Genomic DNA, 17,551 nt, shown 5'->3' with positions numbered 1-17,551 from the left:
CTCTTAAATTTTTAGAGCATTAATTGCAGTCTTTTGTAAATCACATATAGATTACAAATTTTATATATATATTCAAAATGTGTATATGTTTTCTTAAGGAGAAATAAAGTGATCTATAATTCTTATCTCCACATTTCCAATGTGAAAGAGAACACTTTGTGTATCACTTAACAGCACACCCAAGCCCAGTCAGCACCTTTTAATTGGGGTGGGAAACAAGACAGAGAGCAATTAAATTCAGATTATTGTCACTTCATTTCAATGTTTTAAATAGAAAATGTACTCCTTTGTTAGAGTCTGTAAACAAGTCTGCGGCACTCCTTGCTAAGAATAACTTATTTGCTGACAGTTTTATAGGATTTTCAACAATATTCAGACTTATCTATTTTACATGGTACATGTCACCACTGCCTGTTTATATAGTTTATCTGGATAGTCATAAGTTAAAATGAACCATGCAGAAGTGATTCTCTAATATCTTAATAAATTTAAAATTGTACATTGCCCACAATTGTTAAAAAAAGATAATAAGTCCTTGTGAGAGGACTTAAGGTTGACCTTCATAAGGGTAAGAAGGGTAGATTCTGAGACAAAGTGTTGCAAATTATGACTCTGACAAGTGAGAAGTTAATAACTTAGATCCCTGGAAGGTTTTTTTTTTTTTTGGCCAGTTTTATAAACTTGCCCTGAATTTTACATATACCAACTGAACCCTATTAAAACAGATGCAACATCCTAAGCAGCCCCAACTGCAAAAAGGACTAGAGACTTTTGTTTTTAGCTCCTTAGTGAACACTGATACTTTCTAAAATGTTTATTTTAAACTCTAAAGGTAGAAGAACCTAGGTGTAGTCTTTTCCACTTAAAAATCAATTTTTTTATATATGTCTATAATAGACTTATAAGCCTGAACATTTCATGACAATACTCTACAAGCAGCACATGGACTTTAAACACAAGTATTTTACTACAAAATACTGGTAACACTACTATAGGCGATTGTCAGGAAATAACATAAAACTGTTTGTTTCAACTGTATTACCCAAAAGCAGAATATACGATAAAGACTTGCACGACCTAAATGCTGGTAATTTCCTTGAGAAGTTCTAGAAAGCAGTACTGATGAACCAGCGGGAAAAAAATCAAGAAAGGAGAAAAGATCAGTACAAGAATGTGTTATCAAGTTGCTCCTAAGGAGATCTCTGTCAGGATGTTTGGAAGTCTTAGACAATATGTCAAAATAATCAGCTGTCCAATCAAGGAAAAAAAGAAGGGAATATTTACCACTGGCTCCATTGTCCATTACCCAAGAATTACTCTACAAAAATTTATAACTCTCATACTTTCTGTTAGTCATATATGTGTGCCAAACTCTGGGACATAAAATAAGAGGTATGCAGTAGTATCAGAAACAAGATGAAGATTATACCCACCCAAAGCTGCTAGAAACCTATTCAAAACTGGTCACTAAAGCTGTGGTGGAATTAAGGCCAATAATGACATGAAGTAGTTCCTCAAGAGTATCTAATGCACTGATCTTTTTAACTGATTACAAGCCAAGTTGAATGAGTTTAATATAGCTCTCTGGCTATGCCTGCACATATACTACCAAGAAAGTCAAAACCGAAAGAAATATTCTGAGAATATGTAATTTCTATATGGTAAAACGGGGATGTATTCTCCTTTGCTTCTTTCAAAGCTAATCTTCAATGCTTTGATAGTACTTTTGGAAAACTGGCTAGATGCCCTCCTACTACGGAAACAGAAAAGTAAGCAGTCTCTGATATTCCAATGACATGGCTTTAATACCACAAACTAGGAACAGGTTCTGCTATTTAATTATACCTGAAGGTGGAGGACAAAATTTCAGATTAATTACTCTAATTAGTTTATAGTTATTCTATTTTAGTTTGAGAAGTCTTGATTTATTTATAATTTAACAGTTAATTGGGTGTTTTGGTTCATGACCTGAACCTCTATTCTGAGAAGTATCCTATGTCCTTCTAGTATCCTTTTAAATCTTTTTGCTTATGTTACCAGAGTTAGCTCCCATTGCATGCAAAAAGAACTAATATACCAGCATTTATTAGGTACTTTCTTATTTGTTCATTTAATTGCTTGATTGTGGTCTATTTCTCCTATTACTATGAAAACTCCAAGAAAGGACTCTGGCTTATTTACTGCAATATCCCAAGTGCCTAGATTATTGTCTAGAATGTTATCAGATACTCAAAATAATTTGCTCCATATATTTTCATATTGTAAAGCATTTGTTTCCATAAAACCTTGCAATTCTAATGACTCCGATTTACCACTGGGGGAAAAAAATCATAGCAAGTTCTTTCAGAATAGTAAGAAAAACACCAAGGCTTGGGGTGGGGGTAGGGGGAAACAATGGTAAATGACAACAGACAACAAATAAAGCAGAACACTGTAAGCACTAAATCTTTGCCAGCATGCATCTCATAATAGAATGAGGGAGCCAAAGAAAAGCTGCATAAGATATGCTATCCCTACTGCAGTTTTTTATAGGCAACAAATTTCTGATAAGGCTTTGTATCTTTGGCAATCAGGAACTTACAGTATGGGTCTATATTTATACAATTTATTTTGGCACTTAAAAATTTTGTAGCTATGAAGTTTTATCAAACGCAAATTCACTTGAAATGCCTATGTGTGTATAATTTCATCCTGCCAATTCACAACAGCTGAAGTGCTATATAGTTGGCATCAGAAGTGGAACAGACATGAAGGCCCCTTCAATGAAGCGCTATCACTTCCAATTACAGGAGTGTTGCAAGGCCAAAAGAAAGAAAGATGTGCTGAAAAAAAAAAATGCAGATAGCTTCCAATATGAGAATACTAAATGGCTTAAAGGAGCTTTTGTGAAAATGTTTTATCAGTGGAATTCACCCATAATTGGATATTTATCACAGCTTGGTAAGGCTTTAATGATAATATAAAAGAGTTAAACTAAGGGCAAGCAGGGAAGGCACAACTTTTTGGCCAGTCCACAACCATTTCAAACTAAAACTTCAAATCCTGACACATGAATGGCAAACCCTTGGATAATAGAAAATCCAAGGAAAGCTATCCAATATTCCAGCAAAGAACAGGAAAAAAGTCAAGGTTTTACAGGTAAGAAAAAGAGCAAAGCTGATTGATGCTTTTTAAACCTAGCTTTCCCTATAAAAAGAGATTATAATAAGATAATTAAGTCAACAGTCAAAGATTTTAGATACAAGAGGAATTTACTATATTATCAATAAACTTAAGAATTAAGTTTTTCTTTACTGATGCTCCCTAGGGAAAAAACAAGGAAGGTACTATTACTATTTACTATTACTTATTCTCTTTTTTATAGATAAAACTGAGGTCCAAGGTTCAGGAAATTAGCTAATGAGATTCAATTAAGTAGTAGGCCTAGCCAATTTAGCTCCAAAGAAGGAATACTTTACTATTAATATATATTAAAAACATTTTGACCAGAAAATATTACCACATAAAAGCTACCATGAAAATAATTTTTAAAACTAAAAATGAAATGAAGAGACTAAAGCTTCTTAATCTGACTACAAGTTGCTTAAGGACAGGAGCTATTCTTTTCTAGGGCCTGTGAAAACATGACAAAATGTCTACACAAAACAAAGTTGTTAAATTTATAATTCATGACTTCTAATTGTGAGTTTTGATCAGGGAAATAACATTAGGGTGTGCCTCAAAATACTTCATTATTTGGCAATTTACACAACAAACCTAGACTTCATCTACAAAACTGGGAAATTTCATAAAATTAAAATGATTTTAACTATCCATATTTTTAAGAAAAATAAACATTTTATCTCAATTAAACAAGAAATGAACATATTACTCAAAAACACAGTCCCTAAGTGATGTTCATAACCAATGCCCTTTGAAAGTAGTTAATAACTTAAGAGTAAACCATATTTTTTTAGATACCAGAAGATATCATTAAAAATAATTTACTTGGGATGCCACTGGACTGGGGTAGCTCTAATATAAGTTCCGATGTAAGCAAGTCAAAGTCAATAAAAACAGTAAAATGAAACCAGATACATTACCAATCAGAAACTACCAACTAACTTCTAATCAGAGTCTTTCCATTATGACCAATTAAATGTAGCTTCTCTATCTTCTGCATTAGCCTATAAAACTCACTGGCAATGCTACTGCATCAGAGCACTCTAGACTTCTCTAATTCTAAGTGCTCTCTGATTCATGATTCATTTTTTTGCTTAAATAAAGACTATTAAATTTGTTTTTTCTATAGTTTTTCTTTTAACAACAAGAGTATTACTAAATCACAAAATGGTAGTTACTTCAAAACAATACTTGATATACACAAATTGGCCAATAATTCATTATATCTCATAAATTTTGATGTTTAAAATTTTATGTAGAATAATCCATAAAATTTTAATATCTGTAAGAAGTGTAAATTTTTTAAAAAGATATATGGGATTTTAATTTCAGAGAGGAATTGTATCAGAGATAAACAAGTGTTAAAAACAAATGAAAAATATTTCTTAGAAAGTGGGATGTATGAAAAAACATATACCTTGACTAATAATGGTTTTAAATAAACAAATGACACTTACCTTCAAGAGAGACCAAACACAATCAATATGTCCATAAAAAATGCTTCTGTGCAATGCTGTCCAGCCAGACTCTTTGTCTTTTACCAGTGGATCCACTCCTTTCTCAATAAGCCAATCTAATACTCCTTTCTTTCCACAGGAAGAAACAAGGTGGAGAGCATTCCTGCCAAAGGCATCTTTGATAGTTGTAGCATTGTAACAATGACTGGAGAGAAAAGCCTTAATCTGCTTTTCACTCCCCTTTGTTACAACAGAAAGGACATCCAAAGCATGCTTCAGAGACTGACATTTTGACGTGCAGTCAGGAATGGGAGAATTCATCCTAATTGTTTTTACACTGCTTACTTGTTCAGAATAGTCACTGAAGACTAATTATTAAAAATGAAAAAGCCAGGACACGAAGATGATTTCCAAGAAGAAAGAAAATAAATGACCCCTTTAGGATTATAGTTTAAATCCTCGTGGCAACAGTATAAAACTATATGTATCTTTGTATAATCTTTTTGGCACTTAAATCAGAAAAAGTTATAAATAACTATAAAGTTCATATCAAATACAAGTTCTTCATTTAAAAAAAATTCCACAGTTTATAAATTATTCCTAGAGTCAAGCACCAAGGGGGAGTGAGGAGGGGAACTCCCCCTCCACACTGTCTGATCCTTTTAAATATCCATAATTGCGAGGGTGACCTATAAGAGAAGGAAAAAGGAAAGGTAAAAATACAAAATCTCTTGGTCATTCTCTTGAAGTACTTTACAACTACCTCCACATTTAAATTCCCTTAATTTGTATTTTAAAAAAAGACTTTTCATATCTGTATACTTACCTCCTTTTTTTCCACTCTCATACTTAAGGTTAACCTCTATGTCTGTACCTGAAGTTGACCTCGACTTCAAGAACCTTAATTCTTTCTCTCCAATATTTTTATGTTCTTACAAGTTATGTTCCCCAGAATCTATTAACACATTTAAATCTACCATCTTTATGGTAATCTCCTCCAAAACCTTTACCTCCAAAAGCTGCATCATTGTCATCATCACCACCACAACAACAACTCAATACTATCAGTTATTCAGTTTTTAGTAAGTAGCAGGCATTATGCACATTGATAACATTATTTTCTCTTCCTGAAAGGTCCTACACTACATAAGATAAATAAGAGTATTAGGACAATGAGATAGCTATCTGGGAAAAAAAATATTTAAGACGCTTTTTACCTTATGCCAATATAAATTCTAGATGCCATAAAGAGAAAAAAAATGAAATCATAAAAGCACTAGGTGAAAACATGAGACTATTTTTTTATAACTACAAAGTACAAAGGCCTAAGTATGATATGAAGTCCAAAGTCATAAAACAAAAATGAATATTCAATAGTTTAAAAACTACATAAAAAAGTTCAAAGACAACTCGGAGAAAATCCTTAATATATAGTCTTTGGGAGCAAGAAAAAAGAGATATAAGACTACTCAGAGATACACACATGAATTTATATATGTAAAGGGGAAATTTCTATGTATCAGATACAAATATGAAACATTCCAAATCTATGTTTTCCACTCTCACTTCAAATCACATGAAGAGTCAGAAGTCTGAGATTTAACTAGTGTTCTGTTCTTAACTATTCTGATTCCTCATCTGGAAATGAAAGTACTGAACTCTAATTCCAGGTCTTTTTCTGTTTTTAAACCCAATATAGTCCTTATAAAAATCACCCCCCCTTTAAATGTTGATTGGACCAAAAATGACACAAAGAAAAAGGAACCAACGCCTCAAGTAGTTTAGCATGTTAAAACAGAAAAGAATGACATATGGCAAAAGTCACATGTAGTTAATTTCAATCTTTTGAGGCTCTAAAACCCCACCATCTTTATACTTTCAGTGTACACATAACACCTGAAAGGATATATTGATTGGTGAATCCCTCAAACCCCAAAGGAAAGAATTAGGATAGAACAGAAGAGAGTTCTCTCATTTGTTACTTTATATACTTTCAACATTTAAAAAGGAGAAAATGGAATAGTAAAATAATCATACCACGCTATCATATCTATATATCCTTATGTAGAGAGAAGTATATAGACAATACTATGAATATAAAAACAAAAATAATCAGAGATTGGGGTGTCATAGAGTCTTACATATTTGAATTTAAATATAAGAAAGTAGGATGTTACTAGTTATGTAACACTAAAAAATTACATAATCTCTCCCAATTCTTTATTCTTCATCTGAAAAATAAGTAAACTGCCTATCATAATGTCTGGCACTAAACATGTCTTCAACAAATGGTGACTTTCACTATTATAAATACTTCAGTAACAAAAAGGTAAAAATTCATGTTTGAGTTTCAATATCACTGCTACCTGCAAAATTCCCCAATGAAATCATACTTCATAAAAAGTTACTAATAGCCTCCAAATAGCCAAATACTTTTAGATAGTTTCAGTTTTCATCTTATTTGCTTTCTCTGCTTTTAAGTCTTTTTTAAAATTTATTTATTTATTTTTATTAGTTACACATGACACTACAATGATCTTGACATACCATACATTTGAATCAAATGGGGTATAATTTCTTATTTTTCTGAGTGTACAGGTTGCAGAATCACATTGGTCATTCTATTCAGGAGTCTAGAAAGGGATCCTAAAAGGGGAGGAAGTGAGCCAAACAAATAAGCATGGAATCTCTCCCACCCACTTCTTCCTAGGATACTGTCCTCTATCCTGACCTTCAAAACCTCAGCTTCTCTCAATGTTTAATCCTTAGTTCTCTTTTTAATTCTACCCAGCATGCTTCTAATCCCTGAATTTCTCCTGCTCACACATTTCTCCAGAATTCCAGGCCCATATTCCTAATACCTGTTGTAAATCTTATCTATGTGTTATAAAAAAATGCTTTTTGAAGAGTAAGAAAGCAGATAAATACTTATTAAATACCTAATACATGCTAGAAATTATGTATAGAGATGTTGAGTAAGTAACCCAAATCATACTACCAATAATTAGGGAGTTGGAATTCAATGCATATCTGTTTAATGACAAATCCATGCTATTTCTGTTACAATCCACTACTTTCTCCAGTGTATCCACAGGTAACATTAGAAATACAAAAATAAACAAGACATAAATATTTTATATAAAAAACCGTTTCAGGGATAATATTTAGATGAGTATATAGCTATTTTACTATTGAGTGAACAAAATTCATTTCCTATTACACAATTCCTACCATCAATGGGTCATAGTTTGATAGAGGAGACCCTTTCTATTTAAACAACAAATAAAATAAGTGACATATGAATGAAGAGTGGAGAAGAGGAATACAGGAAAGATTTCCTATAGGTATATAAATAAATCTTAAAAGATGAGTATGTGTTTGCCTGATAAACTTTAGGAGGGATTATTTCTCAAAGCAGAATGGTACACATAAAAGACTAGAATCATCTTGGTCCATTCTAAAAATTCCAAATAATTCAAAAGTCAGAAAAGACTGAGTCCTAATATATACAAGGATGGGTCAGATTTTGAACAGCTTCATGTGTTTTTCCTTGGGGATAAAGCAAGCAGGCAATTCAAAGATATAAATAGAATCTTGAGTTGACAAGGTGTGGTGATAACACCCAGGTTTCTGGCTTGGATGATAGGCCAACTAAGAGGAGGAGTTACAGGCAAATACTTTGGAAATCAGAAAAATAAAACAAACCTAAGCAAAGAACAAATAACATTAAAGGTGAAAATTTATTATCACATGATCAAGTGTTGAAGGAAAATTGAGTTAGCAGGCAATTGTTGAACACTGAATACTGGTCTACCACAAAGGTTTTAGCCAGTTGAAAGTGAGCCCTGAATAATGGCTCACAAAGTTTCTTATCCTTGTTTAACAACTCAGCTAACTTCCTAAAACATTAGTCAGATCATGCTATTCCCTAACATATCCAAGACCAAAATGAACCAATACTCATATCTCATGTGTTAAAAATAGCCTCAGGACCTCAAGAAATTTCAGTTAGATCTGGGGATTATACAGCATATCAAATTCAGAATACCTAAGCTAGCAACTAGGTTCAACATTAACTAGATAAGAAACCATGGGCACATAACTTAATTTCTTGAAACTTCAGTTCATTTGTAAGGAGAAAACAACTATTTAACTTCTAACTTGGTTTTAAAAGTTAAATGTGACAAATCACGCATCTGGTAAGCAAGATGATAAAATGCCGTAACTATATGAAAGTTCTTTTTGATTGGAATGCTTTTCACCCAAATCTTTATAAGGTTAACACTTCCTCATGGCTTACAAACATAATACTTCGAGCTTTCATATGAACACATTCACAGCTTTATTTAAATTAAATGATCCTCATTTCAGCCTCATCATTACCCCTATAAATATGACTACCTTCATTTTACAAGGAGGAAATAAGTAGCCTATCCAAAAATCACACCGACAGAAAATGAACACTCTACATACTGCCTATTTCACCCTATCAAGCTGCTCTATCAAAATGCAGTAAAAGAGAATTTTTCAATACAAAGTAGTATAGTGCAGTACGAAAAAACTATCCCAATTTTGGGTTGTAAGTACTGGGTTGCTACATGCGAAATCCTGGGCAAGTATGTTAAGCTCCCTAACCCTCAATTTCTTCATTTGTGAAATGATAATAATAAACTGTCTGCTAAGAAATTATGTATCAGAGATGTTGAATAAGTAACTAAAATCATACTACCAATAATTAGGGAGTTGGAATTCAAATGCATATCTGTTTAATGACAAATCCATATGTACAGAAAGATTTTAAGCTTATCTTAAGGGAAAGGAGGGGAGAAATGCTATACTTATTTCTCACAAAATACGTTCAATAAGCAGGTTTACTGGTTTAAAGTGCTCTTTAAAACCAAAATATTCTCCCAATAAATTTGTATACATATAAATAAAACAAATGTTATAAGCTGCAGATTACTGACTCATAATCAAAGAATTTAAAACATTTTCTGTTGACCCTAAAATTAGCTTTTAAAATACAGACACAATTTAGCAAATTAGTAATTTCGATTTTTAATATTTATTTTATTCTACAGTTTTCTCAAATATTCTCTGGGTACAAGATCTAGAAACTTCAGTTCGATACTTCATCAGTGCATTATCTAGTTTTGTAATACAGAAATCGCCCAAATATTAGGGGGCAAGCACATCTCTAAATGTGGCAAAGAATTATTCCCCTATTGATGATGGCAAATTAGTTTTGCATCATTTATAATAGTTAATCAAGTAAACTGAGTTTCTTTAAAGATACATTCACCTATGGAGTGCTGACTTTATAGTCCAGAGCATTTTGAGTTAAAAATGTAGTAAGTGCCTTACACAGAATTTAGCATACTGAAAGTCTTTAATATTTGTCAATTTTTTTTAATAGAACACAGCCATTTTTCATCTTTTTTTGAACTATAGGGTGACTAAAGTTTTTCGAATATCTGTTTTGTGATTTTTTTTATTTTTAGAAAACATTCTTTCTGTCCTCACCTACCTTACTCCAGATTCTAAAACAAAAATCAAGGAATTCAAAATAGTAAAAGAGGGAAATGATTAAAAAAAAAAAAAAAAGCCCATGCTTGCACAATATAAGCAGAGAAACACTACCCATTCATACAAGTAACATCCTTTCATTACTTCTGATGAATTTTCAATTTCAAATGCCCCACTTGGAAGCATAGGAAAGAAGGTGCTACTCAACCTCGGCTTCCTGAAAAACACAGCGTCGGGATAACATAACTTAAGTTCTAGAACTATGTTGGAAAACAAGCGACAAGGATGGCCTGTGACTGGCGTTCTCTATTTTGTATAAAAACAACAACGCTTCTGGAACCTGAAAGCAAATAAGAGCACAGACTTCCGCACTTCTCAAACAAGCCGCTGTTCCTTTAACATAGTTGTCAATTCCCACCTAACTTCACGACCTGCTTGCTCTCCGACAGTCCCCAGAGTGGACTCAAAACTTTGGAACTCCACGAAGCGGGTAAAGGGGCCAAGGGCGCCACCAGGAATGGTTTCCAATCCCGGGTTTAAAGAGAAGTGACACTGGGAATGCAACAATGTTGGAGGGCGTGTCAGGCAGAAATGCAACGTAGCAAGTGTCCTGAACAGGCCATTCATTAGCTGAGGGGGGCGGTGGAGAGGCGACGGCAGTGGGCCACTGGGTCGGCCCGCTCTAGCTCACAAGAACCTCAGCGGCCTCTGGGGCGCGGAGTCCCCTCCCCGAGGTCGACTCGCGCCACCAGCGTCCGCGGTCACCCGCACCCTCTGAAAGGCGAGAGCTCTCCCACCGTCGGGTGACTGGCCGGACGCCGTCACCTCAGCCCGCTGAGCAGCGTCGGGCCGCGCGGAGCCCACCCTCACCAGTCGCTAGATGAAACTGCGCCGGTGGTCTCCGCGGGGTGGACGCACAGCAACACAGGAACTCATCCTCAGTGAAGGCAGTAGGAGAAACTGAACGGCGCCAGGAGGTGCCGGTGTCCAGACCCCGGTCGGCTCTGGAGGCGGCTGCAGCTACAGCCGCGACTACGGGCACCGGGAGGAGGGCTAGGAGAAAGGGCCGGAGCGGGCGGGACACGGGAACAAGATGAGTGTTGATTGGCTGGGGCTCATGTATGCCTTATGGCCATTGGCTGATGCCTGCCCAGAAGGCCTAGCGTGGCAGCACCCAACTGTGGCCTTTCCCGGGCATCCCGGAGTTGCTTGACCCTGCCGGCCTTGGGCTGCGAGCCGGCCGAGAGTGGCGAAAGTCCGTCGGGGTGGATTCTAGGCCAGTAGCGTTAAGGAAGTGTTCCTCTCGAGGTCAGCTGTTGCTCATATAGAAACGTGGCTTTCCCAGCAACTCAAAAGGGAAGATAAACCCGGGGTAGCGAGGATACGGGGAGACTTGGCCGCGTGCCTTGGGCATCTGATCGCACGCACAGTGCAGTTTCCTCGTGTAACATTAGCAGTGTGGGTCACTGGAAAACCAAAGGCGTCGTCTCCCGAAGACAGCCTAACCACGCTGACCCTCTGGTACACCCGGATTATCCCAGAGTCAGAAGGTGTCACTCCCATCCTAGATCGCCAGCTGCTGACTTGGTCATGCCGCCCTTGCCTAACGCCAGGCTTACAGGAAGTTTTTCACCCATATAACTCTGAATCTAAGGGCCGTTTTTAAAGTTGCTTAGTGAAAAGTATTAGGAAAGACAGCCAATAATCAATATCGAATGGGAAAAAATACTTAATGCCCAGTGCCTAATACAGTAGGCACTCAATAAACATTTGTTCAAGGAGGGGTAGTATGACTCAAAACAAACAATAGGAGTCAGCAGTTGGCTGAACCTCTGCCACGTTGTGTATTGTACAAGCCTCTTAATCTCATCTATTAAAAGCAGTTGGACTAGATGTCTTCTTACTTCCTACTTTGTAACCTTTGTGGGAGGCCAAGTTACTAGCCCAAACCTACACAAGCTAGTTAGTGAAGCTCTCCTGATTCTCCCAGTACAAGGTTTCTGTGCTCCCCTACTTACTACTTTGGGATATAACAAAAACCAATTAGTAATGTAAAAACAGTGATTTTGAAAGTAAGCTGTATATGGTGACTTCATACTCATGAATAAAGATGCCAGTAGTGGCGAACAAAGCTAAAAATATAAATAAAAGCACTGACCTGAGTTCAAAACGTTTATCTGTCTCTTACTTGTGTCTGAGCAAGATAATTGATTTCTGAAATCTCAATTTCCTCATTTGCAGAGTGAGAACATTGATGCATTTTGAGATAGTAAAAATGCAATTATAGAAATATGTAGCACTTAGCAGAGTGCCTAGCACACAATAAGACTTCCTAAACATTGCTACTTTTATAAATATTTTCTTAGCAGCTGAATGACTCCAAGCATCCTTCACTTAAAAACTGCCAAGTTTCAGACACTTACAAGCACTGAGGATCCAATAATGAGCAAATAGACTCAGATAATCCTAAACATAAAAATAAATTGCAACTTTTACAAGTATGCCAAAGAATATACCATGATAGATTTTATCTGACATTCTAAAGAAATCTCACATGAATTAACATCAGAAGAATGATCAGGAGATAACTAGGTAAATGAGGAAATAAAGAACATCTGAGGCCAAAAAATGTGGAATTGCTCCTATTTTCCCTGTAAAATAAGGTGCTTTTCAATACCTTTCAAAGGTATTGTTATTTGCAGTGCAGAATATTGAAATAATAAGGAAACTACAAATACAGCTGAATAAAAAATATAGTTGTGGTTAGGAGAGAAGAAATAAAAATGGGTCATTTTGTTTGTTTTTAAATGTGTTTACACATAAGGGATTGAATGGATTAAAATATAACCACAACCATGATTAATTCTGTTCAGTGTAAAAATGGGTAATTTTTAATTTCTGTCATTTTCTGTTTTGTAATTTTCACTGCAATAATTAAGTGTTACTTGGGTGATTGAAAAGTCAAAGTTTGGAAAAATAATTGACTAGAATTTATAGATTAGACTTAACAGAAGAAATAAAATTAGAGATGGCTTTGGAAGATTGTGGTGATTGAGAGAAGACAATTAGAAGAATAATCTAGGCATGGGGAGTGGAACAGAAAATTAAATCACACAGCATCTGCAATAAACTCCATAGGTGCCATATTTTTTCAAACACTATCCTACATAATAAAAAATGCTACTTCCTCATTATATGATTGGGCTGTCTTTCAAGTTGCACAGGGGAGAGGAATTACACAGCTGCCCCTATAGCTAGAAACTCAAATCTGATTAGGTTCTACAAGAACAGGGGGTCAGCAATATAATTGACCTCTTAGAAATGCCTGAGAGCTTATAGTTTAATTTCTTCTCCAGATGGTCTTTCACAACAGAATCCTTGCTGGCTATGACTTCCTGATGGACATCTTAGCCTTGGCCGTTAGAGAAGGTAGCACTGAGGCATCTGCCTCAAGCACAAAAATTCCAAAAGCCTAATGTATTCCTATTGGCTTGGATTAAATGAAGAGTCAAGTATATCATGATTAACAATCTCTGTTGAATTCATATGAATGAAACAGAATAAGGAGTAATTCCCCCAAAGAAGGCAGGGTATGGCAGGCAGAAAAAGATAGTCTTAACAATAGTCAATTATTTTCTATTTTTTTGTTAAACATTTTTTTTATTCTAATTTGTTGTATATGACAGCAGAATGCATTACAATTCACATTACACATATAGAGCACAATTTTTCATACCTCTGGTTATATATAAAGTATATTCACACAATTCATGTTTTCATAAATGTACTTAGAATAGTGATATCCATCTCATTCCACCATCTTTTTTACCCCCATGCCCCCACCTTCCCCTTCCACCCCTTTGCCCTATCTAGAGTTCATCTAATCCTCCCAGCTCACCCTCCCAACTCCACTATGAATCAGCCTCCTTATATCAGAGAAAACATTCAGCACTTGGTTTTGGGGGATTGGCTAACTTTACTTAGCATTATATTCTCTAACTCCATTCATTTACCTGCAAATGCCATGATTTTATTCTCTTTTATTGCTTACTAATATTCCATTGTGTATATATACCACATTTTCTTTATCCATTCATCTACTGAAGGGCATCTAGGTTGGTTCCACAATTTAGCTATTGTGAATTGTGCTGCTACAGACATTGATGTGGCTATGTACCTGTAGTATACTGTTTGTAAGTCCTTTGGGTATAGACCAAGGAGTGGGAAGCTGGGTCAAATGGTGGTTCCATTCCCAGCTTTCCAAGGAATCCCCCATACTGTTTTCCATAATGGATGCACCAATTTGCAGTCCCACCAGCAATGTATGAGTATGCCTTTTCCCCCCGACATCGTTGCCAACACTTATTGTTGTTTGTCTTCATAATAGCTGCCATTCTGACTGGAAGAGATGAAATCTTAGAGTAGTTTTGATTTGCATTTCTAATTGCTAGAGATGTTGAACATTTTTTTATATACTTGTTGATTGACTGTATTTCATCTTCTGAGAAGTGTCTGTTCAGTTTCTTGGCCTATTTATTCACCGGGCTATTTATTTTTTGGTATTTAGCTTTTTGAGTTCTTTATATGCCCTAGAGATTAGTGCTCTATCTGATGTGCGAATGGTAAAAATTTGCTCCCAAGATGTAGGCTCTCTATTCACCTCGCTGATTGTTTCTTTTGCTGAGAAGTTTTTAGTTTGAATCCATCCATTTACTGATCCTTGATTTTAATTCTTGTGTTATAGGCGTCTTATTAAGGAAATAGGGGCCTAATCCAACAGGATGCAGATTTGGGCCTACTTTTTATTCTAATAGGTGCAGTGTCTCTGGTTTAATTCCTAGGTTCTTGATCCACTTCGAGTTGAGTTTTGTGCGTGGTGAGAGATAGGGGTTTAATTTCATTTTGTTGCATATGGATTTCCAGTTTTCCCAGCACCATTTGTTGAAAAGGCTGTCTTTTCTCCAATGTATGTTTTTGGCATCTTTGTCTAATATAAGATAACTGTAATTATGTGGGTTAGTTTCTGTGTAATTATGTGGGTTAGTTTCTGTGTACTCTATTCTGTATCATTGGTCTACCAGTCTATTTTGGTGCCAATGCCATGCTGTGTTTGTTACTATTGCTCTGGAGTATAGTTTAAGATCTGGCATTGTAATGCCACCTGTTTCACTCTTTTTGCTAAGGATTGCTGTAGCTATTCTAGGTCTCTTATTTTTTCAAATGAATTTCATGACTGCTTTTTCTATTTCCTTGAGAAATGTCATTGAGATTTTGATTGGAATTGCATTAAATCTGTATAGTGCTTTTGGTAGTATGGTTATTTTGACAATATTAATTCTGCCTATCCAAGAACAAGGGAGATTTCCATAAGTGGGGTTCATCCCAGGGATGCAAGATTGGTTCAACATACAGAAATCAATAAATGTAATTCATCACATCAATAAACTTAAAGATAAGAACTATATGATCATTTAAATAGGTGCAGAAAAAGCATTCAATGAAATAGAGCATCGCTTCATGTTCAAAACACTAGAAAAACTAGGGACAACAGGAACATATCTCAACATTGTAAAAGCTATCTATGCTAAGCCCCAGGCCAATATCATTCTAAATGGAGAAAAATTGAAAACATTCCCTCTAAAAACTGGAGCAAGGCAAGGATGCCCTCTTTTACCACTTGTATTTAACTTAGTTCTTGAAACACTTCCCAGAGCAATTAAAGGAAAGAAATTAAAGGGATATGGATAAGAAAAGAAGAACTCAAATTAGCACTATTTGCCAACAATGGATTCTATCCTAGAAGATCCAAAAAATTCTACCAGAAAACTTCTAGAACTAGTAAATGAATTCAGCAAAGTAGCAGGATACAAAATCAACACCCATAAATCAAAGGCATTTCTATATATTAGTATCAAATCCTCTGAAAGGGAAATGAGGAAAACTACCCCATTTACAATAGCCTCAAAAAAATAAAATAAAATACTTGGGAATCAACCTAACGAAAGAGGTGAAAGACTTCTGCAATGAAAACTACAGAATGCTAAAGATAGAAATTAAGCAATTGGCTATTTTTGTATTCTTGGAACCCAGAAGATATGGTTTCAGCTACATTCTTCCTATATAGTGACTATCTTTCAAATCCTCCCTCCAAAGGGCCACCTCCTCACAAATCTGTGAGCCTTCTGTAATGGCTTTTCCTAACAACATTCCCTTTACATCATTCTACTTCTATAACTTATGTGCCACACTTTTAAAAAATTTATTAGATTTTTATATGGGTCCAGTAAAAACAAAGACTCTGGAGACAAATTGCCTGATTACAAACTTTTACTCCTATTATAACTCACTCTGGCAAGTTACATAACTACTTTAGGCCTAATGTGCTCAACTCTGAAATGGGATTAATATTACTTCTTTCATTAAGTTCTTTAAAAGTTTAAATGAGAGAGTACATGTAAAGCTCTTAACATTTGTTTAACATAACCCCAAATTTTCTGAATGGACCATTTCCAAGTGTTGAACGGTGGGATGGGGAGACAACAGGGATGACCCACAAGGTGGCAGTGTTTGAGTATAATTTTAGAACTGCATATTCTTGAAAGCATAGTTCACCAAAAAATTTTAGAAATTCAAGGCTAATACTGGAGAAATTCAATGCAAATTCGGAGCCTGCATGAAACAAGTAAAAGTTTGTGAGAAATCAGTCCTATCAACTAAGTATGCTTCATTCTATTATAATCAAATCACTCTGAATTCCCAAAACTCTCCTCTTTACTGACTGACAACGTGTAGTGTTCTTTTGCCACCCCATCTTATGTAGTGTTGCTTTTCTACTCTGTCTACTTAGCTAAGTAATCAAATACAATATAATACCAATTGGAAGAAAGAGAGAGGAAGGAGGAGGAGGAGAAAAGAGAAGAAAAATGTTTGATATACACTGGAGTCTTCTTCATGGCACAAATCTGTAGAACTGGAAGAAATGAAATACTTTAAATAGTTAATCCCATAAATGCATTGGTAAACAAGAAGTTAAGGTACTTATCATCCAAAACCTATGAGGAGTCCCTGAAAAATAAGAGGCTAGATATCAAGAAAGGAGTAAAAGCCCCCAAACAACAGAAGAAACGGCTGTTACCAAAAAATAAATAAATAGTAAAGCACAAAGAATCTTTTACATCCAGAGGTAACAAGAAAGAGTCCAAACTATAAAGGTTCACAGCAGGAACAGGTAAGACAATTAAGCTTCCTCATTCCTCATCCCACAATAGCACCAGTGGTTTCTGTCTCTATTTAGAATATAGGCTCTTAAGTTTAATAGATAGGACAAGCGCCCATGTGACTGGTAAAACTTGAAATAATCAGGAAACACTTATATCAAGAACATTAGGTACTAGCTCTTCCTTTTG

At 35.4% G+C, this 17,551-nt stretch overlaps 1 protein-coding gene across 2 annotated transcripts in view; it reads right to left on the bottom strand.

Annotated features, from left to right (window-relative positions):
* Ibtk (inhibitor of Bruton tyrosine kinase) overlaps positions 1–11,183 on the bottom strand; it is a 74,276-nt gene extending 63,093 nt beyond the window's left edge. For both annotated transcript variants that reach the window (XM_076858471.2, XM_076858472.2), the window contains exons 1-2: positions 11,016–11,183; positions 4,620–5,308 (exon numbers count right to left, since the gene is read on the bottom strand). In XM_076858471.2, coding sequence (XP_076714586.2) covers positions 4,620–4,940 — 321 coding nt within the window. In that variant the 5' untranslated portion in view covers positions 4,941–5,308; positions 11,016–11,183. The remainder of the gene's footprint in view (positions 1–4,619; positions 5,309–11,015) is intronic.
* Positions 11,184–17,551: the final 6,368 nt, after the last annotated feature.

This window comes from Callospermophilus lateralis, chromosome 6 (assembly GCF_048772815.1).
Source record: "Callospermophilus lateralis isolate mCalLat2 chromosome 6, mCalLat2.hap1, whole genome shotgun sequence".
Classification (NCBI taxonomy): Eukaryota; Metazoa; Chordata; class Mammalia; order Rodentia; family Sciuridae; genus Callospermophilus; species Callospermophilus lateralis.
The sequence above is the reverse complement of the archived record's forward strand: the minus strand, read 5'-3'. Positions and strand labels throughout refer to the sequence as shown.